This window comes from Rana temporaria, chromosome 5 (genome assembly GCF_905171775.1).
Source record: "Rana temporaria chromosome 5, aRanTem1.1, whole genome shotgun sequence".
Classification (NCBI taxonomy): Eukaryota; Metazoa; Chordata; class Amphibia; order Anura; family Ranidae; genus Rana; species Rana temporaria.
Genome location: NC_053493.1, coordinates 138,251,924 through 138,278,556, shown reverse-complemented (window position 1 = coordinate 138,278,556; position 26,633 = coordinate 138,251,924). Strand labels below are relative to the sequence as shown.

The 26,633-nt window shown below is 42.1% G+C and overlaps 2 protein-coding genes across 5 annotated transcripts in view; both read right to left on the bottom strand.

Annotated features, from left to right (window-relative positions):
- Positions 1 to 26,633, bottom strand: part of TPK1 (thiamin pyrophosphokinase 1) — a 689,236-nt gene that overhangs the window by 62,819 nt on the left and 599,784 nt on the right. The window lies entirely within an intron of this gene.
- Positions 1,259 to 2,933, bottom strand: LOC120940362. The gene is made up of 3 exons (XM_040353164.1): positions 2,723 to 2,933; positions 1,902 to 2,052; positions 1,259 to 1,819 (listed from the first exon to the last, which is right to left on the bottom strand). Exons 1-3 carry the CDS (start codon positions 2,812 to 2,814, stop codon positions 1,319 to 1,321), a joined length of 744 nt encoding a protein of 247 aa, XP_040209098.1. The 5' UTR covers positions 2,815 to 2,933; the 3' UTR covers positions 1,259 to 1,318.

Genomic DNA, 26,633 nt, shown 5'->3' with positions numbered 1-26,633 from the left:
TTGATTATGTCCAGTGTAATGTTGGATTCCTTTCGTAATTTCTTCTACTCTTCTACTCTTCCTAGGTTTCTTGCATCTGGAGTGTCTTATACGTCACTAAGCCATTTTTTTTTATTGGGAATATCGACCATATCAGTGATAGTGCATGAGACCTGCGAAGCAATATGGGAGGAGCTTCGTTCTTCTGCAATGCCGGTTCCTGATGCTACCATGTGGCAGGAAATTGCGACTGGCTTTTGGAAAAAAACTCAATTCCCCAATTGTGTTGGAGCTCTGGATGGGAAACATGTCAGAATCCAGATGCCACCAGGATCTGGCTCGCAATTTTTCAATTATAAAAAATATTTTTCACTAGTGCTAATGGCAATTTGCGACAGTAACTACAAATTTATTGCCGTTGATATAGGAGCCTATGGATCGAATGCCGACGCAAGAATATTTTCATCATCAGTAATGGGGAGAAGAATACTGGAGGGACACTTTAATTTCCCAGCAGATCAACCACTACCATCAACTGTAGGACCAGATTTGCCACATGTTCTAGTTGCTGATGAGGCATTTGGACTTTCTCATCATCTTTTAAGGCCTTATGCCAGGCAGAATTTAACGACCCCAAAGAAAATTTTTAACTACCGCTTGAGTCGTGCAAGGCGCCTTATTGAATGCACCTTTGGCATTTTGAGCGGCAAATGGCGCATATTTCATAGCGCTATACAACTTAGCGTGGAGAATGCCCAACTGGCAATCCAAGCCTGCTGTGTCCTCCACAATGTCATCCGCGAGAAGGAAGGGATTTCTGTTGAGGAAGAGGACGAGGTAGACCTACCATCTGTGCGCTTTTCCGGACTGCGACCCAACAATTCAGCCATTACCATGCGTGACAATTTTACTAATTTTTTTATGTCCCCAGAAGGAGAGGTTCCGTGGCAGTATCAATATGTGTAAAAACAGTCACGAGGAACTTTATCATTTGCACCTTTCTAGTAACATGTTTCGCCCCTTTTAGTTAATTTGCATGGTCTTTCTTGTCATAGTGAAAACGCCAGTTAATTTCTACATTTAAGATTTCTACAAGTGTATGCTTTCATGCTTCAATTGTCATTATGTCCCTATGATATATCAGTTTGTTTCTTTTCACATAAAATACCAAAAAAAAATCATTTTCATGCAGTCTACTATTTTTCTTTGAACTTTATGAACGCAACATGTAGATTGTAACTTATAGTAAAAGATAAAAAAAAATGAAATACACATCACAAAAAGGGGCAAAAATCAATTTATTAAAGTATCGTATCAAAAATTTCCAAAAAAAATAAAATTATAGATCTTGATAATAAGGGGTGGGGAAAAGGGAGGAATCAGATCGTGAAGTCCCCTGGGAAGGAGAGGGATCATAGTTGGGTGCCTGGGGTGGGACTGGAAAATTTTGGGCAGTGGAGGCAGGGGCACGGTAATGATGGGGTATAGGGCTGGGTTGGAATCGGTGAGTGTAGGGAGCTGGTGGTGGGTGATCGGGGTAGAATTGGCGTTGGGAAGGGGAGATAACTTGGGGCACAGGGTCTCCTGACATAGAAGCCTTCAGACAAGTACCGATATACTGGCCAATTGCCAGGCGCATATCAAGTTTTCGATCCGGATTCATTTTTTGTAGCAGGTGGTACTGGCTTCTTAGGAATAAAGCGTCCTCGTTGTTAGGGTCCAAAAAAGGATCGTTGGAGTCAGGTCTTCTTGCTTTCATCTCCTCCATGAAGCTCAGCATGGCGTTATCTAATTTGTTTTTTTGTGGACGCTTTCTCACAGTTGAACCAACTGAACGAATCTGAGGGGTGGAACACATATCTATTAGCACATTATCTTTTGACAATATTTAAAAAAGTAGGCATTTTATGTTCGATACTTACAGGCACACTTGTGGTTGGTGGAATCGGTCTTGCAGCTCTAGTGGCATCTTCAGCTGCCTCACTTTCTGTCACTCCAGTTTCTCCCATGGGATCTTGCTGCGAAAATTCAGTATCTGTTTCCTCCTCCGTTTCACTGATGTTAGTGGCTGTACTGTAAAATATTGGTTGGTAGATGGGTTAAAGGTCAATTCAGACTTGTTTCAACAATACATAGATCCATGTGTGTGTATACTGCTGTGGTCAACCCTACATACCACTTTTGGAATACTTAGTTTGAACATATTTGCATATAAAAAATAGACAAAGTTGTCTGACTGTTACCTATCAACACCCCCTGAAACACAGTCGGGGTTATTTACTAAAGGGAAATCCACTTTGCACTACCAGTGCACTATCAGAGCATTTGGAAGTCCAGTCGCTGTAGATCTGAGAGGGACATGCAAGGAAAGTAAAAAAGAGTATTTTAACGTCCACGTGATTGGATGATAAAATCAACAGTGCTTCCCCTCATTTCAGATCTTCCACTTAGATCTACAGTGACGGTACTTACAAGTGCTCTTGCAGTGCAAAGTTAATTTGCCATTAGTAAATGACCCCCAATACCTACCAGACACTCAAGGAGTGATGGCAGCAAAGTAAGAGGGGAAAGAAGACCTATACGGGGACTTTCATCTCAGGGAATCAATTCATTAATAATGAGCTACTATGATATGCATACTAGGTCATTATGCATTTCTGTTAATTCAGATATTTATATGTGTGGATCAAGTTTATTATTTGTAGTTTACTTGGTCAAATAATGTTATAAAGTGGCTAGGTACCTTCTTAGGCTCATCACGTTACGCAGGAAATCCAGCATTTCAAAAAATGCACCCTTTTTGTACTTGGAGGCTCCAGCTCCACTGCGGGACATTGTCTCCTCCTTCAAATCTCTCCTATAACGGTCTCTCAATGAGCGCCAGCGGGTGACGATACTCTCTCCTATGAAGAAACAGAAAATAAAATACACCCATAGGTGGCGTGGCAGGTGGCGTGGCAGGTGGCCAATTCACAACTTGTGGCAGGTGGCGTGGCAGGTGGCCAATTCTCAACTTGTGGCAGGTGACGTGGCAGGTGGCGTGGCCAGTGGCCAATTCACAACTTGTGGCAGGTGACGTGGCAGGTGGCGTGTTCAGTGGCCAATTCACAACTTGTGGCAGGTGACGTGGCAGGTGGCGTGTTCAGTGGCCAATTCTCAACTTGTGGCAGGTGACGTGGCCAGTGGCCAATTCACAACTTGTGGCAGGTGACGTGGCAGGTGGCGTGTTCAGTGGCCAATTCACAACTTGTGGCAGGTGACGTGGCAGGTGGCGTGTTCAGTGGCCAATTCTCAACTTGTGGCAGGTGACGTGGCCAGTGGCCAATTCACAACTTGTGGCAGGTGACGTGGCCGGTGGATATGGATGTTGACATATGGATGGACTACAAGATAACAACCCACCCCCCCATAACCCACAAACTACTTACCACGTTCAAATTTTTCATTTTTTTTTAGTGTCTGCCAGTTCGGTGTCACCGCCTGAAAGACTTCCTCCCATTTGTTGTTAGAGACATATCGGTTGCTATAGTCTCCACACCTCTTATCCCATATTGCAGGGCGATCCTGTACCAGGTGTATTAGCTCTTCTGGGCTAACATCCTTTGCCATTTTATTAATTTAAGGAGGACAATCACACACAGGGAATTGCTCTAATGTCCAGGAACTGGGCAGCATGTGCTGGGAACATGTGACTTGGGAATAAAAACACTACCTGGGTGAAAGGTTATTGTTATGTATGCATATTGCATACATATTAAAGTTTGGTGAATTTGTATTTTTTACATATTTTGTTGAAAAACGGACGTTAGCGGAACGGATGATAAACGGATCATCCGTTAACGTCCGTTTTTCGTCCGGTCAGTTTTTTTGACGGAAGAAAAATAGGGTTTTCTTCCGTCCAAAAAAACGGACCTTAACGCAGACGGATGCTAACGGACGTTAGCGGATGCTCATCCGCTAACGGACGCTAGCCCATAGGGAAGCATTGAGGTCCGTTAACGGACGTCCAAAAAACGGACGAACGGAACGGACGTGTGAAAGAGCCCTTATACTCAAATAACTGTTATGCTTCCCACATAGAGGTTTACTGCTGCAGCAGGCTCTCGCCGGAGTGAGGTTAAATAATAACTGTTGTAATATTTAAAACTGTTATCTAAATAGCTAGCTGCCTGATGTGCTGCTAAACTGTGCATTTGTTGTCCATGGGAGCGCGACTGTACAGTTTATTTATATTTTTTTGCCAACATTACTCATTTACTTATATACAATAGTATGCCTAACATGTCATATTAGATATATAATTACTACACCAAACTCCATTTTCGCCAAACCCTGGGCAAACAATTAGATCTTTTAATGTCAGACCGTCTACGGCATTATTGCATATAAGAGCCATTTTGAAATAAATCTGCATAAAAAAGTCATTAAAAAGGCTGATGTAAAGGTTGAAGAGAAATTAAAGGAAGAGAAAAATTGATGAAGGCCTGCTGGTGATTATCACATCAGCTGTTAGCAACTGACTTACGAAACACTAATTACTAATGGGAAAGGAGAGGAAACCTGGAGTCATTATTATTAAATGACTGAGGTGCCCAGAAAAAAAGAACTTTTAATTAATAGCAGCAATTTGTATTTAAAGAACAGCGTTCATTTTCAAAGATCATCTTTTGATGGCTTGTATTAAATGTATCTACCCAAGGGTGGAATCCTGTCAATTTTATATATCTTCCTATCTATAAATAAACAGAGGAACAAAGTGCTAAAAAGTAGAAAAGTATATATATAACATACATACACAGTATATATACTGGGCTAGATTCATAGAGATTTACGCCCGCGTATCAGTAGATAAATTTAAGCGTATTCTGGAAACCAGATACGCTTAAATTAGGCTAAGATACGAGCGGCGTAAGTCTCCTACGCCGTCGTATTTTAGGGTGCATATTTACGCTGGCCGCTAGGTGGCGCTTCCGTCGATTTCAGCGTAGAATATGCAAATGAGCTGGATACGCCGATTCAGAAACGTACGTGCGCCCGGCGGATTTTTTTTACGTTGTTTGCGTAAGGCTTTTTCCGGCGTAACGTTACTCCTGCTATATGAGGCATAGCCAATGTTAAGTATGGACGTCGGGCCAGCGTCGAAATTTGCGTTGTTTGCGTAAGTCGTTCGTGAATAGCGTAAATTACGTTCACGTCAAAAGCATTGACTATTTGCGACGTGATTAGGAGCATGCGCACTGGGATACGTTCACAGACGGCGCATGCGCCGTTCGTTTTAGACGTCATTTACGTGGGGTCATGTTTTATTTACATAAAACACGCCCACCTCTTCTCAATTTGAATTCGGTGCGCTTACGCCGGCAGATTTACGCTACGCCGCCGTAACTGAGGGCGCAGGTTCTTTGTGAATCCAGCCCCAGCCTCACTAAGTTACGGCGGCGTAGTGTATCTGAGATACGCTACGCCCACACAAACTTACGGCGGGCTATATGAATCTAGCCCATAGCATATATATACATCTCTCTCTCTGATACTGTATATATATATTTTTTTTTTCAGAGTTTTGTACCATAAATATTAATCTCAAAGGCTCTACCTATTATTGGACAACTCAGACCTTTGGCATGCTGTCAGAACTAATTAAGGCCTGGATACATCATAAAGCAAACAAATATTCAATGTCAAAACACATTGAGGAAAACATATTTCTAAATGTATTAGCTTGATATTTTGTAATAAAATCAAATATAAAATCCATAATAAAAATCACATGGACTTGATAACAAGTAAAAAAAAAGCATTGTACATTCATTACACATACTATATATTATAACCAGAAATAACCCAAAGGGAAACAAAACATCACTCTATTGGAAATATTGTGAAACACATTAAAACAAAAAGTAAATACATCACTTTCTTAAAATTTTAGAAAATGTTTGTTTTTGAAATACAGATAGGGTAAATAATTTGGTAAAAAAAAAAAGAGCACCAGCAATAAAAAAAATAGAGATGCCATTGACATACAATCTTGCGTCAAAGGACCTCCAATTTATCACTTTTATGACTAAAGGTTCATAAATAAGGTCTGTGAAATACTGTATATGAAAATGTAGATGGGGACAAGGGTCTCTTCCCGACAACCATGGGCGGTGTTTGTGGGGGTTTATGGGTAGGGGGCTTATCGGAATCTGGAATGTCCCTTTAACAAGGGGGCCCCAGATCCTGGCAAGCCTTGTTAGTAACATAAAGCAGACATATTGAGCTCCACAACTGTACCCTTAAACCCCGACATTTACAAAAAAAAAATCATTCATCTCCACCAGCTTCGTATCCCACTTCAGGATCTGAAAGAAGCCATATTCTCTTAACCTGATTAATGAGATGCAAGGGAATGAGAATGGCAGTACACTAAAGAAAGACACTCCTGACAGGTACCAGTCAAGGTGGCACTACCTAAAAAGGTGGTCCACACTTCCTTGCCACTGCTGTCAGATTTTCTTTCCCTAAAAAAATACAATGCTCTCCTCTAATCAGCTTCTCCTATGAACCAGTGCTGTTCTCAGGTGTCACAAAAATAATTTGATTTAGACTTTCCTGCATTCTCTCAGACCTATTTTACAAAAGTTCTAAAGGGCCTAGTAGTCCTACCACACTTCTCTTGTGGTCAGTGTCATAAATTCTTTTTACTGTGCCTATTAGGTCATGGTTAGCAGATGACTTTGGGATAGAATTTGTGTTTTTTGAGGAAGACCCAGATTAAATCCCTTAATTTTGTGTGGATTTACACAACAAGAGATTGATATGCTAATAAACCTTTTGAAAGGGGACACGCTGACCATTAATATAAGGAGGGCTTACTAAAAAAAATCAGAAAATATTCAAGGGGTCAAAGAGACAATATTGGGTTTCTTAGGTTATAATAGGAGTTTGTCTTGTGCCCCTATCAACACTAATGCCTAGTTCTACGGAAAAGATCATGGACCACTGGCGTTACTGTCAACTTGCAGCTTTTGTTTGCTCACTTCCAAAGCCTTTGCGGTCCATCTCGGAATTGACTCCTGTAGAATCCGCTTTTGTGGAAGACCAACCAGTGGAGTAGCCCATCTCGTACTTTTATTAAGCCTTGCAAACATTAACTTCCACAAGGGACCCCTCCTTCCTCAATAATTGGGAGAAGGATTTCTACAAAGAGCTCTAAGAAATCCAACGATCTACTATTCTCTTAATGACTCATACCTCCTCCATGGCTTCCAAAACTGCAGAAGTGAATTACAAGCTGTTGACCAGGTGGCATTACACCCCAGTGGTGCTCCATAAATCCTTCCCACAAACGTCGCATCTGTGTTGGAGGGGATGCGGCGAGCAAGCAACACATGCTCACGTTTGGTGGTACTGCATTCTACATTATGCGAAAGAGATCCTGGGTTTCGAGATTTCCAACGACCCATGGTTAGTGTTACTACATTGTACAGGCAAACCAGTGGAAACATATAAAAAATCTATGACGCCTCACCTGCTTAACGCAGCAAAAGCACTTATTTCCCTTTACTGGAAACAAACGACCATACCTACGTTGCGCCAATGGCTAATAGAAGTTGACCCTATGTACCATATCAGTGATGGAGAACCTTGGCACCCCAGATGTTTTGGAACTACATTTCCCATGATGCTCATGCACTCTGCAGTGTAGTTGAGCATTCTGGGGTGCCAAGGTTCACCATCACTTTACTATATGGACGACCTTACGCACTCCCTTAGAAACAAGTCTGATTTGGCAAAGAAAATATGGTCCTGCTGGTTTGCCTTAAAATATACCCCCGCTTACGCGGAAATTATGTCTCAGACTAAGTAATGTGATGTTTGTTGATCATATGTTATGGGAGAGAATGGACCGAGGCGAATAATCCCCCCCTTTCCTTCCACTTCATCCCCCCTTTTTTTCCTTCCCCTCTTCTCCCCCTTCTCTTTTCTTCCTTTTCTTTTCTTCTCTTGTTTTTCTCAATGTTTTTTGATGTGTGTAAAGGACATTACGGAGAGAATACTGACATCTCCGCACTGTGCTTCTTCCTAAGATTACTATTGTGTGACTAGCTGGTAAGATCTGATTGTCCCGTTTTGCTTACGTCTCTCTGTTCTGTGTTTTTTGAATGTTCTATTTTTCAATAAAAAATAATTAAACAAATAATAGGAGTTTGTCATATTTGAGGTTGTCAGTAAACAAGGCAATATGTCAGTAAAAAAGTCATCAGGATTTGGCAATCCTGAATTCCACCTATCTCTCACCCTTCTCTGTCCTACTTCACATGTACAAATTGGTTTATTTTTCATCAAAAAAATGTTTCTGCGTTGTCTCCCATGAGCCTGCCCAAATACTATATGTAGGCAAAGGGTTCTTGGGGGTGTAGTTCTTGGGGAATGCCCCATGTTATAAATGAGTTCCCAGCAGCAGAATTTCATATTCAGCATATTTTAAATTTCTGCATTTGCAACAATGTCACCCCCTCTAGGAAACTAACAGCAGTGATGCAGTTGCCTCCAAACAAGAGTTGCTGCTGAACCCTCTTATGGCTGCATGTAAAAAAAGCTGTCAATGGGAAAATAAAGCAACGTTTAAATCTGTCTTTCTGGACTACTAACACTTTGCAGTGTGATCACTGCAGTGGAATGTTTTTGCTGTGCAATAGCTAGATATAAAGTTCTAGCTAATGTGGGATTAATCTGTTAGTTGGTATTCAATGAACACAGCTCCTCATTCTTAGTTTATTCGACAAACTACATTGGTATGTCGTAATGACATACAGAGTCATTCCTCTCTGCCAACCCTGGTTTGTTAGTTTTTATTGAGTCCCTTATAGGAGAGATTAGGTTCAGCAGGATCACTTTATTATAGGGTAGACAGATTACACAAAAGCAGACAGACAAAACGAGTCTCATACTACTAGATTCAGTCTCATAGACTATAGTCAGCATCATTTGAAGTTTGCAGTTTTATAGAAACTAAACTTAGAACCATTTGGCCCAATCCTGCTAAAAAACATTCAAGATATGGCTAACCATGCAAACTACTTTTTGTAATACAGCAATATAAATATAAAGAAATGATGTTTAAAATCTGTAACCCATAGAAAATAGTTATGTTTTTATTGATAGACTATGGAACGAGACATGGCTGCCGATTGTCACCATTATTATTTATTTGAACCCTGGGATCCTTTGCACTGTGAATCTCAATACTTCTATTCGAGGCTTAACGGTACATGGCAAACAGTTTAAATCCACGGCCTAGGTTAAGGAACTTCTTTTTTTTTTTTACACAGCCCCACACCTCAGTGCCTAATCTATCGACAGCCTTTCAGAATTTCAGTTATGTCCCTTGACACAGGCAAGCTGTTGGACATACAACAACTTTGCCCATTTAAATGGGAATCTACTCCTTCCCCTTTCCCATCCCTTACTTTATAATCACACCCTTCCATCCCCTGCACACTCCCTCCCTCCCTCCCTGACACCAATTCTGGCCCATAATAGGCATTATGTTGGCAGTCAATAAATAAACCTCCATTCCATATTACTATTAATATATATTTTGTCTATCCTTAATGAAGTTCCCCTTTACCCCACACCATGACAGAGAGGATAGTATGGAGGAGAGGGTGTGCTCCCCACTGAGAGGAAATATTAAGCAAGCCTACTGTGTTGCTTAAATGCATTTTCATCCCCAAGCCACCTCTTTCCACTTTCATGCCCACTATCTCCTTGCCATATTATGGGGATTCCACCACCTCTTCTTCTCTCCCCTCCTCCATTGCATTTAAATTACCTACAAGTATTATATAAACCAAAGACTGAACTCAATCCAACTTCCCCAGATTTCATGAAACCTTGTATAGGAATCATTTTGTACCAACTCTTTCATTAATCTGGTTCTATCTACTTCTCTAAACCACTCCAACATAGTTGCCATTTTCTTTGATTTCCAGTATTTTGGGATTAATACCACAGTTACAACCTTTTGTACCACCTGCCCCACCCTATTAGATTGTAAGCTCTTCTGAGCAGGGCCCAATTAATCCTCTTGTATTTTATTGTATTATAACTGCATTGTCTCCCTTTTTATATTGTAAAGCGCATTGTAAACTGTTGGCGCTATATAAATCCTGTATCATAATAATAATAATATTACCTTTGCTGTTTTCAACCAAAATGGTATAGACATTTTTTTCCCCCCTTGACTCGCTAGTGGTGTGAAATAAACATTGCCAGGGATCTCGCCCAATTTCAGAATTACTTATCATCTTAAATTTTTTTCCAGTATTACTGAATAATTGAACAATACCACCATATATGGGAATGCGTTCCCACACCACCACATTCCCTCTAACATTCCAATGGCTGCCCTGAGTTGATCTTATGTAATTTTGATGGAACATAATACCACCTAGTCAACAATTTAGAATTAATTTATTTTATTTTCATATCTATTGAGGTGGAGTGTGCATAATCTATGGCTTTACACTTTAGCTCTTCTGAGATGGATTGATCTAGTTGAAGCTAGACATTTGCAATTAGTTTCATTCCGAATTAGTTTTTTGATGAAATTCAACAAATTCGTTAATTCAGAAATATTCAAATTAACGAAAACCAATTTAACCACTTCCAGGGCGGCTCACAATATACGTCGGTATTTTAAAGAGGAATATCGTTGTTATGGCAACAGCTAGCTGCCCTAACCTCAGTATCCTCTTCTTCAGTGAGCGGCCCAGTTTCAGATAAAAGTGGTCTCTATGGCAGATTCGCAGCAAGAACACTTTTATCGGGTCTTTTTGACCCCAGATATCATATTTAAGAGATCCTGTATTGCTTTTCTTCTATTATAAAGATATTTACATTATAATAATAAGAAGAGTAAAAATGTTCTATTATTATTATTCATTCTTCCATTCATTTAGATGCAGCATTTGTTATTTTGGATAATTTGTAACTTCGGATAAATTTGTATTCGTCATGTTCATAAAAAGCCAAATTTGAAAGGAAATGATAATACCTATTATTTAATAGTTAGTTAATATTAGTTATTATTTAGGATTTTCGCATTTTTGGATTTCCAAATTTTCAAACCTTTGGATTTCCAAATTTTCAGATTTACGAATTTATGAATACTGCATCTAAACGAATGGAACATAACAAATTAATTTTTTTTCAAAGTTACTAATTTATTCAAAATAACACATTTCGATCATAACGAGTGACCCGAAAAACAAAAAGAAAACAAAAAACAAAAACAAACGAATGAAAAACGAAAACGAACACAATTTTTGGCAGTACATATATCTACTTTAAGCTCCCATTCACTCACAGGACTTGAAACCCCTGGGTCCAGACATGTTAGAGATACTGGGCCAGATTCTCGTCTAGCGGCATATCTCTGCGGCGGCGTAACGTATCCGATTTACGTTACGCCGCCGCAACTTAGACGGGCAAGTGCTGTATTCTCAAAGCACTTGCTCCATAAGTTGCGGCGGCGTAGCGTAAATCGGCCGGCGTAAGCCCGCCTAATTCAAATTTGGATCAGGGGGGCGTGTTTTATGTAAATGTACTATGACCCGATGTGATTGACGTTTTTCCCGAACGGCGCATGCGCCGTCCGTGGAATTTCCCAGTGTGCATTGCTCCAAAGTACGCCGCAAGGACGTCATTGGTTTCGATGTGAACGTAAATGACGTCCAGCCCTATTCACGGACGACTTACGCAAACAACGTAACTTTTTCAAATTTCAACGTGGGAACGACGGCCATACTTAACATTGGTACGCCGCAGTTATGCCTCATATAGCTGGGGCAACATTACGCCAGAAAAAGCCTAACGTAAACGGCGTATCTTTTCTGCGTCGGCCGCGTGTACGTTCAGAAATTCGCGTATCTAGCTAATTTACATATTTCGCCGCATAAATCAGCTTACACGCCCCTAGCGGCCAGCGTAAAAATGCAGTTAGGCTCCGATGGCGTAAGAGACTTACACCAGTCGGATGTAATAGAAATCTATGCATAACTGATTCTAGGAATCAGGCGCATAGATACGACGGCTCTGATTTAGACTTACGACGGCGTACATGGCGCTACGCCGGCGTAAGTCCTCTGAGAATCCGAGCCACTGTGTTTAGTTGGCCCTCCCTGTTCGATGTGTTAAACTCACAAATAGAGCGGAGGGGTCTTGGCAATGAACCCACAAAATGCTGAAGTTGCTTAACTCTCCAAACATTCCATGGTGAAGTGCCATATCTGGCTCTTAATGAACAAAGGGCATTCCTCTTCAATACGTCCTTTAATCTCAGACAGTCTGAGGTTGTCCAATTTCTCTTTCCCGGGCTGTAAATAGTTTGTACTTGAGAGTGGCATTAGATGACTATTGTACTGTCATTTCATGCTTTTATGTAGATTATCCCAGGCTTTAATAGGTTCTACTGTAAAGGAGGTGCTATGTAACCAGTCAACTATTCTCGCCAGGACTGATGCCTTTATGATAGGTCTCAAAATCAGGGCGAGCTAGTCCTCCATTTGTTTTAGATCTAACAAGATCCAACGAGGCCCTCTGTATATTTATCAGAAGAGTCTGGAATACATAGAGAGCTCTCGAGAGAACCAGCATTTTTATCAGGTTAATCCTGCCCATCCAGGATAGCCCGCTGGTAGGGTAACCATTCAAATCATGTTTATTTCTAATTAGAAGAGGAATATAATAATTATCTTGATACAAATCCTTCACTAAGGGAGACAATTTTATACCCAAGTAATTCAAGCCTCTCAGTTTCCATTCAAATGGGTACATAGGTCTAAGAGCCCTAAACTCCCTTTGGATAACTAAGACATTTAATATTTCAGACTTCTCTACATTGACCTTTAGATTTGAAATCTCCCCATATCTATTTATGCTAGGATAGTAGGCCGTGTTTGTCTTGGGTTAGATACAAAGAGCATAAAATCATCTGCAAATGCAGAAACCTTAAGTTCCTTACCATCTATTTCAATGCCCTGTATCACTTGATTGGCCCAGATCGTCGCTAAGAGGGGTTTCAGGGATAATACAAAAAGTAAAGGAGATAAAGGGCATCCCTGCCGCATTTCTATTGTATATATATATATATATATATATATATATATATATATATATATATATATATAAACAAATAAAAAAGTGGAACAGAGTTCCAGTCACTTGAACTTGAGCAGATGGTTTAGCATATAATGCTTCTCTCCATCTATACATATGTGGGCTTAAATCTAAATGCTGTAAAGTTATGAGCATATAATCCCAATCCATCCTGTCAAATGCCCTTTATCTTTGGTATTATGGAAAAGGATGAAAGTTATTCTCCGTTTTTTTCTTCCCCAATATCACTATTGGATTTTTTTTCTTTTTCTCCACATCATAACACATAAAGTTGGGGCAGGCGGGCGGGCAGGAGAAGGAAAAGGGGGTGAGGATGAGAAAGGCGAGGTAAAGGTGTAAAGACCTGGTAACCACTAAATTTTCTTGGTGAAGATTGGTTGAATCATATACACTCAGATTTGAGGCGACCACCCCTCTCCTGAGGTCCATATCCTCCGTATTAGGGAATGATTACTGCTGCTAAGATAAATGTAAGGGGTTTTAGGAAAACATCTGTCTATATGTTTAATATTTATGTTATGGTCTTATTATTTATTGTGGTGTGTATGTGGTTCAATTGCTCTTTTTATATTATCTTTTGTAATGTATTTATTTGTAAACTATTTAAAATGAATAAGAATAATAATAATAAAAAAAAATGGAATCTACTGCCCTAAAATATTTGGGAGTATGGCTTACTAGTTCTAACCCAAGCAAATTGTTTGCACACAACTTCCCTTCACTACTTTTGGCCAACGGAGATCTTAAAAATTGAATGGCTAAAAACTTCTCATGGTTTGGTAGAGCAGTTATAACCAAAGTGACAATCTTGCCGAGATTGCTTTATTTCATGCATGCACTCCGCCTTGGTATCCCATCAACCTCTTTAACCACTTGCTTACTGGGCACATATACCCCCCTCCTGCCCAGGTGAAATTTCAGCTTCCGGCACTGCGTCGCTTTAACTGACAATTGCGCGGTCGTGCAACGTGGTCCCCAAACAAAATTGACGTCCTTTTTTCCCCACAAGTAGAGCTTTCTTTTGGTGGTATTTGATCACCTCTGCGGTTTTTATTTTTTGCGCTATAAACAAAAAAGTATGACAATGTTGAAAAAAAATACAATATTTTTTACTTGTTGCTATAATAAATATCCCAATTTTTTTTTTAAAAAAAGTTTTTTTCAGTCTAGGCCGATACGTATTCTTCTACATATTTTTGGTAAAAAAACTAAAAAAAAAATCGCAATAAGCGACTGGTTTGCGAAAAATTATAGCGCCTACAAAATAGGGGACAGAATTATTATTTTTTATTATTTTTTTTTTACTAGTAATGGCGGCGATCTGCGATTTTTATTGGGACGGCGACATTATGGCGGTACATCGGACACTTTTGACACATTTTTGGCACCATTCACATTTATACTGCGATCAGTGCTATAAATATGCACTAATTACTGTATAAATGTGACTGGCATTGAAGGGGTTAACACTAGGGGGTGAGGAAGGGGTTAAATGTGTATACTGCTTAGTGTTCTAACTGTGGGGGAAGGGGGGTGACTGGGGAGGTGACCGATCTGTGTCCCTATGTACAAGAGACACAGATCGGTCTCCTCTCCCTGACAGGACGCTGTCTGTGAGAGCCGGCAATGAGAAATGATCTCATATGTTTACATATGAGATCATCTCTCATTGGCCGCACAGATCGCCTACCGAACGGCCAATCCGATTGGCCGTTCACGGCGATCTGTGATTGGCTGTGTCCAAGGGACACGGCCAGCACAGAGTTTCCCCGCTGCACGCTCGGGAGCACGCACGGGGAACGAGCAAAGGGGCGGACGTCAATTGACGTCCACTTGGATTTTCAGGTCCGCGCTGTAGCCGTCATTCGGCTATAGCGTGGGCCTCAAGAAGTTAAACCTTTGAAGATGATTCAAACTCATTTTGTTTGGGCACATAAAGAAAACAACAAAAAGGAGACATGGACCTCCCAGATTTTAAACAGTACTATCACGCCATCCACATTGCTAGAATTGTCGAATGGAACTGCCATGTAGATACTGTGGGCCAGATTCACAAAGGATTTACGATGGCGTATCTCCAGATACGCCGTCGTAAGTCCGAATGTGAGGCGTCGTATCTCGGCGCCTGATTCAAAGAATCAGATATGCCAGAATTTGTCCAAGATACGACTGACGCAAGTCTCTTACGCCATCGTATCTTGGGTGCATATTTACTCTGGCCGCTAGGGGCGCTTCCGTAGTTTTACTCGTAAAATATGCAAATTAGCTAGATACGCTGATTCAGAAACGTACTTGCGCCCGTCGGATTTAGCTACGCCGTTTACGTAATGCGGCGGTCCGGCGTAACTTTACCCCTCATAAAGCGCCTACTACGCAGACTTATTCCATTTATTTCTAAAGAAGACATAGCAGTCGTGGTGGGAACAATTGTTAACTCCAGACTTGACTATGCAAATGCCCTTTACCTCGGACTCCCAAAGTACCAAATCACTCGTCTGCAAGCCGTTCAGAATACGGCCGCGCGACTTGTGACTGGGAAAAAACCATGGGAATCAATCTCACCCTCACTGAGAAGCCTTCACTGGCTGCCAGTAAAAGACATAATTACTTTCAAAGCACTCTGTCTGACACATAAATGTATTCTGGGAAATGTCCCCCAATATCTATGCGAAAAACTAAAAGCTTACAACCCCAAACGCGTTCTGCGATCCTCCAACCAAAATCTACTCCAAATACCCAAAACCAGATACAAGTCCAAAGGAGAAAGAAGATTTGCTGTCCAAGGCCCTCGACTTTGAAGCGCTTTACCAACCTCCATTCGGTTGGAGGAGAACCACTTGGCCTTTAGGAGAAAGATCAAAACCCAATGGACAAACAAGCGCCCAGAGGCGATTCAGTTCGCATGTGCAGCGCTATATAAGTTTTTAACTCACTCACTCAGATGCGCTACGCCCGCAGAAAGTTACGCTATTCTTTCTGAATCCGGGCCTAAGGATTGGGTTAACCTAGAATGTTCCTTTTCACAAACTCCACTTGAATACCCTCCTTGGATTCCACAGTCACAGTACCCTAAACCCTCTTATGTCCCCCACTAATGGATGGCACATTACAGGCCTTCCACCAAATCACCTTAAAAGGCGATATTTCATTATCTCCACTCACTCCTCTGGCAAATAACCCAGACTTTTCTCCTGGGGTGTGTAATAGAGTGATCCTTACTAGAGCGTCTGGCGCTCCCCTTCTAGCGTAACACTGTTTCAAAGCGAGACCAGAACTGAAATACTCCCACATTGGACATTCTCTCAAATACGCAGTTATTTCACCAATCAACAGAATAAAAAGCTTTTTACCAGACCTCTAACAGCGTTTTAATTACTATGTCTTAAAGGCAACTCATACTCATACTCTTGGTTGCAACAGGTAATGGATAGAAAACCCAGATAAGTTCAGGGCCCTATGGGAATCTGCTTTGCACATTGATATTATAAAACAGCAATGGCTGGAAGCCTGTGTTTTGGCACATACAGTAGGTGACCGCGAGATTGTGCATAAAACTGGGTTTGCATCGGCGATATTGACCCTCTGTGAGCCCTGTCGCGTGAGACAGCACCGAGCTGTGTCGCTCATTCATTTTTTTTCCCTCTGGATTCCTGCCTAAATCACTTTCACCGCTAGGTGTCATGCACGCTTTGTTTTCTATTTGTCGTCACACTACAGTACTACTGTGGACAAGAGTGTGTCAATTTCTTGGGCGTTTGAACAAGTAAAACTGCTGGTGGTCCAGCAGCAGCGTGTCAGCCTTGTAACACCTAGTGTCCAGAGTTTGATTCCCCAGTTAACTTTTTTTTTTTTTTGTGTCTTTACTTAATAGAGTAGAGTCCTGTATATTCGAGTACAGTCTGTACAGTACCTATACTCCTGCAGCCCTCACTATTATGGAAAAAATCTTTGCAAAATCACTGGAAATCTCCTCTGCTTGCGCAAATGTGCCGAAGGACTCTTCCTGGTATTTTGGGGGCGTGGTGGAGTCCTTTGGTACATCTTCCCTCACATTATGATGGCAGTGTCTGAGGGATGGGTGCAGCCAGTACAGGGACAACTACTGTACAATTCCGCTTTACCTGATACAGTGGCACCAATCAGTTGCAGTAATACTACAGGACTAACATCAAGTGTTGCTGCCTGTGCAGGTACTACAGTGCGCACAGGCACTCCGGATGCAGGTGCTGCAGAAAGCGCAGGCGAGTTGTCCACTTCAAGTGTCACTGGCTGTGCAGGGGTTACATTACTTGCAGGCGCTTCTGATGGAACGAACAGTGCATGGATTTTAGGTGCAGCTTGGAGTCCATGGAATTTAGGTGTTGGGCAGAATGTAAGCTCTTCTCCCTTCCTCAGCCGTTCTGCGATAGCCAGTCCCTCTTCAGAAACTGTTGATTATAAATACAGTATTGCGGTCAGTTCATTCAATTCAGCAATTATGAAGGGAGGAACAAAGTAAAGATTACCAGATTACAAAATATACCTGAATACTGTACTGTATCTCTATAGAAAGTTCAATTATAGGTACATTAGATTGCAGTACAATACATTTAATGTACATGCATTTTCACTCAGCAAAGGTATTACTGTATGAACTGTTCAGTAACTCACCAATAACTGTAGCAATAACTGAATTCTTCTTTTTCTCTCGTCTCGGTTTCTTGGGCTGAGGGACCGGATTTACATTTTCCTTTTTTTTCTCTGCAACCTTCCTGTTGCTTTTGACTGGAAATAGTCTGCCCAAGACAGGCCGATCAACAGCTGAAGGGACGGTACGCCTCTGCCCCATAACTGTATCTCTTTTCCCATAGAAATTCGCAGCTTGCATCCCAATACACTGTACAGTACACGTGATGTACAGTAGTGTACTGTACAACCTGCAGATACTGTAAGCAAGGGTTTGAATCAATATCTGAAATCTTCTGGCTTTTAAAATAATCATGGCTTGTTGGGAGACAGGTGTCTGGGGCCAGGTGTCTGTGGCCAGGTGTCTGTGGCCAGGTGTCTGGGGGCCAGGTGTCTGGGGGCCAGGTGTCTGGGGCCAGGTGTCAGGGAGGTGCACCTACAATTGCAATCATCAATTAGGAAAAGGTGTGAATCTTGTCCCCAACAGCCATTGTTCATCTACAGTCCTGGTGCCATCATGTCTGGCGTGTCTGCCATCATGAAAACATTTCCCTTATATATAGTACTGTACCTGTACTGTGCAGACTCAGCATCCTACTGTATTTTAACAGTTCCCATTGCTCTACAGTATCGTCTACAGTATCTTCCCGGATTTGTGCATACAGTACTGTACTGATTTTAGTTGTGAATCCGAAATGATTTCCCAGGACATGAGCAGACGAATGCGGGAGAGGCGTCTTGCCGGGCATAGCATGAAACAGATCCAGTCATGGCTTCTGACGTGGGATATACAAGCATCTCTAAGAGTCGTGCAATATCACGCCAGTGGCAAGGCACATCCAACAAAACGTGCCATCAAACATCTGGATAAGTAAGTACAGTACTGTACTAATCTGTCTGTAATTTTTTTTCTAACCACAAGTATTAGAATCCATAGCGCACTGTCAGGCACTGAATTTTTCTGTTTCCTCTGCCTATGCAGGGAGTGTGGGCACTGCGGCTGAGCGTTCCTTTGTTCTTTTGTTTAACAAAAAACATGATTTTAAGAAAATCAGCCTGACCACCCCTCTTTTTTTTGCAGAGTTCTGTCTATGCATATTGACACATTGATGCGTGAGGATGATGAACGGACTGCTGCACAAGTACAGAGGTTGCTGCTGTCTGAACATGGGATTAGCGTTTGTAAAGGACTTGTTCTCAAAGTCCGTCGGGCTTTAGGTTGGAAGTGGCGTGGAGCTAAGTATGAATAGTTTAATATTTATTATAACTAATGTATAATCTGTTACCCCACTTACTGTTCTGTGCAGTAGATATTTACTAGTGATTTTAAAAAATATGACAATCACTCATCCGTATTTACTGTACTGTACATTGTTACCATAGGTTTTCACCTATGACGAGAGAAATCAATAAGCAGAAACGGGTGGCGCACGCCAAGCTCTGGTTGGAGACAGGCGAAAATTTCCATCATATGCTTTTCACCGATGAATCCACAATTTCTCTTTTGAGATTCAATACAATGGCTTTCCACAAAAGAGGACACCTGTCGAATAAGCCGCAGCCAAAACATCCCATTAAAATCCATGTGTGGGGTGGCATCTCAAAGTTTGGACCTGGACCATTGGTGCTATTTGAAGGTACAGTACTGTACAGCTGCCACAACCTGATCACTGTACAACTACCTTTTGCTTTAATGTCGTGCATCTTCTGTTCTTACAGGTATTATGGACACCGCATTTTTCAAAGAACATATAGTCACCAACGCGCTGATTCCATACTTAAAGCAAGTATACCCAGACGGATGCCGTGTAATAACGAAACATTCTTGTGCTGCACCATTTATGGCCAGTAATGGGGTTAACTGCTTGCGGACACCCCCAGAGTAAGATTTTATTTTCTACAGTAATTTTTTTTTACATAATTTTCACATTAGTTTTAGTCCATTTGTTATGACATTTTGAACATTTAGTCTCTGTGTTTCATTTTCCAGTTTTAATTATTTAACCAATATTTATTACAAATACTTATTGATCAGAATTACATACTGTACAAAAAACATACAGTACTGTGTACAGTACAGTAGCAAGGGATACTTAACTATAGTACTGTATGTTCACTGTGTTTACAGATCGCCGGATATGAACCCCATTGAGATGGTGTGGGCACATCTGAAGGGGTACCTCAAAAGGGTACACAAACCGACAAACAAGGCAGAGCTGATTGATGGAATTCTAAAGTTTTGGAGAGACATTCTGACCGTTCAAATCTGCTGTGACACAATTGACCACATAAAGAAAGTTTTCCCGGTGGTGATTGAGAGGAATGGTGCAGCAACCAATATGTAAAGTTAATGAATTCCTGTACTGTACAGTAGTTAATGTGCTGTGAACACTGCAGAAATAAACTATACATTATATGTGAAAAAAACTAGTGCCTTTTGTGTTTGTTCGAACTTCAGTAAAGTAGAATATTGTGCACTGATCTGTACTGTACAGCACTGTACCATTTTTCTGTGCTGTTGGATGGTGTGGGTGAGAGGAGGGACACCTTTCAGTGCTACAGTTGTGGCCTGCCTACAGTACTGTAACAGAATTTGTTTTCCTTTTTCTCACAGCTCTGGCTCGATCAGCAAGCTTAAATTACAGTCCCCCTCCCCCCACTCTATTCACATTGCAACCTTGAGAGCCGAGGAGGGAAGAGAATTGGCACCATGGGGGGTGCCTGTAAACTAGCCCCAAACCCCAACTGGCAGAGTTGTTGGGGGGGGGGGGGGTGTTAGAGTACTATTGTAAGCTACAGTAGTGTGCCTACAGTACTGTACATTATAATGCACACGTGTCATTATATTGTAATTCAACATTACAATACTATATGTTATTAGCTTTTTGTGGAGAATACAAAATAAAACTGTACACATTAAACATAAATAAAAAAAAACACACAAATACTCAAAGGTATAGGTATCTTTAAAATGTAGCTTTTATTAGCTTTTTTTTGGGGAGAATACAAAATAAAACTGTACACATTAAACATAAATAAAAAAAAAACCACACAAATACTCAAAGGTATAGGTATCTTTAAAATGTAGCTTTTATTAGCTTTTTGTGGAGAATACAAAATAAAACTGTACACATTAAACATAAATTAAAAAAAACAGAATACAAAATTATACAATTATTATACAAAAAATCAGTCCATAAAGATATCTGCCTAATAACAAATTTCATTAGAAAACAAAAGTGAGAAATTCACACACCAGCACCACCGCAAAAAAAATCTAAATAAACATGCTGGTCAACAGGCTGAATGGTTTCTGAAAAAAAAAAAAGGGTAAGAATACAGTAAATGGGCAAAGTTTAACAAAACCCTGAACAGTAGAGTAGAGTACTGTACAGTACAGTACTGTACTGTACCTTCCAGCCTATCGATAACAGTTTGTCTTGTCGCACACATGGCCATAGACCACCCTCTCCCCTCCCAACAAAGTGCGCGAACAAATAAAATAAAAGCAAATCCAGTATTTAAAAGTCACCTGCAAGAGTCCTGTACTGTACTGTAGCTACGTCACTGCTTTGCCTCCAAGTACAGTACAGTAGTAAATAAAGCAATCTGTCCAAAGTGGAGGGAAATCCATCATAAATAGTTAACCCTGGAAAACAGTACTGTGCTGTACAGTAGGTATCCCCATTGAAAGAATGGTCACTATGATCTACTGTACAGTAGACTATAGAGCTACTGCCTGATCCTGCCTGCTAGAGCGAAATGGAGTATATTAACCACTAGCTGCTGTTGAAACCAAAGTAACCATAATTACAATGTATTACAATGTATGCTTAGTTAAGGAAAAGAAAAAACAAGAAAGAAAGCCAAACAGGGACAGATACCGGTGTTAAAATCTGTTTGGGGTCTTGAACTGTCTTCCAAGGACACACAGATGAGCAATAGAACAATGCCTGCACAGTGCTCAGTGTTAGAGAGCGGGAAAAAAAAAAAGTTAACTGGGGAATCGAACTCTGGACACTAGGTGTTACAAGGCTGACACGCTGCTGCTGGACCACCAGCAGTTTTACTTGATGACACAGAAGGGCACATAGTATATGTAAAGCAGTAAATTTGATTTTCACCAATCAATCACAGTTTAGTCCTGTAGTATTACTGCAACTGATTGGTGCCACTGTATCAGGTGAAGCGGAATTGTACAGTAGTTGTCCCTGTACTGGCTGCACCCATCCCTCAGACACTGCCATCATAATGTGAGGGAAGATGTACCAAATGACTCCACCACGCCCCCAAAATACCAGGAAGAGTCCTTCGGCACATTTGCGCAAGCAGAAGAGATTTCCAGTGATTTTGCAAAGATTTTTTCCATAATAGTGAGGGCTGCAGGAGTATAGGTACTGTACAGACTGTACTCGAATATACAGGACTGTACTCTATTAAGTAAAGACACAAAAAAAAAAAAAGTTAACTGGGGAATCGAACTCTGGACACTAGGTGTTACAAGGCTGACACGCTGCTGATGGACCACCAGCAGTTTTACTTGATGACACAGAAGGGCATACAGTATATGTAAAGCAGTAAATTTGATTTTCACCAATCAATCACAGTTTAGTCCTGTAGTATTACTGCAACTGATTGGTGCCACTGTATCAGGTAAAGCGGAATTGTACAGTAGTTGTCCCTGTACTGGCTGCACCCATCCCTCAGACACTGCCATCATAATGCATAATGCAATAATACATCAGTATGTATGTCCCGCGCCGGCTGAACTATTGGATTTGGCTGGGATCGAACCGGGGTCTCAGAGGAGGACTGAACAAAAGCCGACATGCGCACAATGGTTTTTGTCCAGCGCCACCCCGTGGTTACATGTAGCAACAACAGTTTGAGAATGCATCGCAAGCCCATTGCGGATGGTCTCGAGGACAGCAAGCGCGACAAGTACAAGCTGCAGCGCCGAGCACCAGCGTGATGGGCTCGTGATAGAACTACAATATCGGGATCACCTACTGTAAGTATTCACTTGGCACGAGGACTCTTGCCAAGTGGTATGCGACCCCTGATAAACATAAACAATGGTTCCCCCAGGCCTTCGATAACTGCTAGAGATGTGGGCAAGCTCAGGGTAAGATGTTGCACATCTGGTGGGATTGTCCTCTGATCACCCAATATTGGCAACAAATTTTTCACCCGATTAACCGCAACTTTATTGTCCCGTCGCAATCCACAAAGCCCGAAGTAACGTAATTTCGCGCGCTGCCCGTCGGGAAAATGACGTCACGAGAATGCGCAGTACGGCCGGCGCGGGAGAGCGCCTCATTTAAATTGTCATCGCCCCCTGCAGAAGAGGACCGCCTTGCGCCGGAGACATTTAAGTTACACGGCCTGAAATTCAGGTAGAAATTTTAAGTCAGTGTAACTTAAATGGGAAAAGTTAAGTTAGGCAGGATTTTTGAGGATTTGGCCCAGAATTACTTTCAAAGCACTCTGTCTGACACATAAATGTATTCTGGGAAATGCCCCCCAATATCTTTGCGAAAAACTAAAAGCTTACAACCCCAAACGCGTTCTGCGATCCTCCAACCAAAATCTACTCCAAATACCCAAAACCAGATACAAGTCCAAAGGAGAAAGAAGATTTGCTGTCCAAGGCCCTCGACTTTGAACCACTTGGCCTTTAGGAGAAAGATCAAAACCCATCTCTTTTGAGGTCAAAGGAGAAATGGACAAACAAGCGCCCAGAGGCGATTCAGTTCGCATGTGCAGCGCTATATAAGTTTTTAACTCACTCACTCACTCAGATGCGCTACGCCCGCAGAAAGTTACGCCATTCTTTCTGAATCCGGGCCTAAGGATTGGGTTAACCTAGAACGTTCCTTTTCACAAACTCCACTTGATTACCCTCCTTGGATTCCACAGTCACAGTACCCTAAACCCTCTTATGTCCCCCACTAATGGGTGGCACATTACAGGCCTTCCACCAAATCACCTTAAAAGGCGATATTTCATTATCTCCACTCACTCCTCAGGCAAATAACCCAGACTTTTCTCCTGGGGTGTGTAATAGAGTGATCCTTACTAGAGCGTCTGGCGCTCCCCTTCTAGCGTAACACTGTTTCAAAGCGAGACCAGAACTAGTGGATTTCCACACTGAAATACTCCCACATTGGACATGCTCTCAAATACGCAGTTATTTCACCAATCAACAGAATAAAAAGCTTTTTACCAGACCTCTAACAGCGTTTTAATTACTATGTCTTAAAGGCAACTCATACTCATACTCTTGGTTGCAACAGGTAATGGATGGAAAACCCAGATAAGTTCAGGGCCCTATGGGAATCTGCTTTGCACATTGATATTCTAAAACAGCAATGGCTGGAAGCCTGTGTTTTGGCACATACAGTAGGTGACCGCGAGATGTGCATAAAACTGGGTTTGCATCGGCGATATTGACCCTCTGTGAGCCCTGTCACGTGAGACAGCACCGAGCTGTGTCGCTCATTCATTTTTTTTCCCCCTCTGGATTCCTGCCTAAATCACTTTCACCGCTAGGTGTCATGCGCGCTTTGTTTTCTATTTGTCGTCACACTACAGTACTACTGTGGCTGCAGAAGAGTGTGTGAATTTCTTGGGCGCTTGAACAAGTAAAACTGCTGGTGGTCCAGCAGCAGCGTGTCAGCCTTGTAACACCTAGGGCCTGATTTACTATGCTCTGTGCGCTGCGCTGGTTCATGCGTTAATTAGTACTCCGGGTGGAGGCTTAATTGGGCGCATGAACCAGCGTAGCAGCCGGCGCATTGAAAGTAATATGTAAAGCCGCGCCAAACTCCCTATAGAAGTCTATGGGAGAAATCAAAAGTGTTCATTTTAAAGGCTAATCTGCTAGTTTTGTCCTAAAAAGTGTTTGGGGACCTCAGTCCTGCCCCAGGGGACATGTATCAATGTTTTTTTTATTTTTTAAAACGGCCGTTTTTTCGGGAGCAGTGAAATTAATAATTCTTAAAGTGAAACAATAAAAGTGAAATATTCCTTTAAATTTCGTACCTAGGGGGGGTGTAATGTCAGCATGTGAAATAGCGCATTTTTCCCGCACTTAGAACTGCCCCTGCACAAAATGACATTCAGAAGGAAAAAAGTCATTTAAAAATTCACACGCGGCTATAATGAATTGTCGGCTCTGACAATTCTAAAGGGATTCATTCATAAAACAAACAAAAAAATGTGTAGGGGTTCCCCCAAATTAAATTACCAGGCCCTTCAGGTCTGGAATGGATATTAAGGGGAACCCCGCCGTAAAAACCAAAAAAAAAAAAGACGTGCGGTTCCCGGAAAATATCCATTCCAGGCCCTTCAGGTCTGGTGTGGATTTTAAGGGGAACTCCACCCCAAATTGAAAAAAAAATCTTATCCGAGCAAGTTGACCTGGCCGGTCGCAGAAAAGAGGGGGGGACAGAGTGCGGCCCCCCCCCCTCTCCTGAACCGCACCAGGCCACATGCCCTCAACATGGGGAGGATGTCCCCATGTTGATGGGGACAAGGGCCTCATCCCCACAACCCTTGCCCGGTGGTTGTGGGGGTCTGCGGGCGGGGGGCTTATCAGAATCTGGAAGACCCCTTTAACAAAGGGGACCCCCAGATCCTGGCCCCCCCCTATGTGAAATGGTAATGGGGTACATTGTACCTCTACCATTTCACCCCAAAAAAAATGTCAAAGTGTTAAAAATGACAGTAGCCGGTTTTTGACAAATCTTTTAATAAAATCTTCTTTTCTTCTTTCCTTCGGGTTTCTTCCGCTGCTTCTTTCTTGGGTCTTCTCGTCCACATCTTGCCCGACGTCTTCTTCTATCTTCTCCGTCCGTCCTTCAGCCTTCTGGTCCCGCATCTTGCCCGACGTCTTCTTCTCCGTCCGTCCGCCAGCCTCCTCGTCCGCATCTTGTGTCTTCTCCGGTCTTCTTCTCGGTCCGCCAGCCTTCTCGTCCCCATCTTTTTCTTCCCCGGACTCAGCGTTTGAATTTGATTTGGCCGCCGTGTTCCCGCTCCTGGGACCCGCCCCCCTCTGACGCCACAAGTAAACTCCTTAGAAGGTCATGTGCGTCAAAGGGGGGCGGGGTCACAGAGCGTCACACAGCGGGGGAATTCAATTTCAATCGCGCCGCCCGGAGAAGAAGATGACGCAGCTTCCAATTGAAGTTCCCGCCGTGTCACACTCATGTGACCCCGCCCCCCTCTGACGCACATATGCCACACGCGGACTTTCATATGAGTTTACTTGTGGCGTCAGAGGGGGGCGGGTCCCAGGAGCGGCATCTCTCTGCGCATGCCCAGTATGCCTCAGGCGCACTGTGCAAGCGTACGGGGATCTGTTTTCAAAAAACACTTTCCCTTTCAATTCGGCCCGCCAAACACTTCAAAACACATGTCACTTCACTTCCCCTGCATCCCCCCACCTCCCCCCCTAATAAACTCCCGCCCAAACCCCCGCAATTTACAGTTCAATGTGCCGTGCGCCAGGTCTGTACTGGTGCACAATGCACCCTCTCCTGGGCGCACGGAGCACATTAGTAACTAGGGATATACACTGCACTAGCAGCGTATTTCTTTAGTAAATGGCCAAACGGCTGCTACTCCTGCTTTTACTCCATGAGTCATGGAGTAAAGGCTTGGTAAATCAGCCCCCCTAGTGTCCAGAGTTTGATTCCCCAGTTAACTTTTTTTTTTTTTTTTTTTTTGTGTCTTTACTTAATAGAGTACAGTCCTGTATATTCGAGTACAGTCTGTACAGTACCTATACTCCTGCGGCCCTCACTATTATGGAAAAA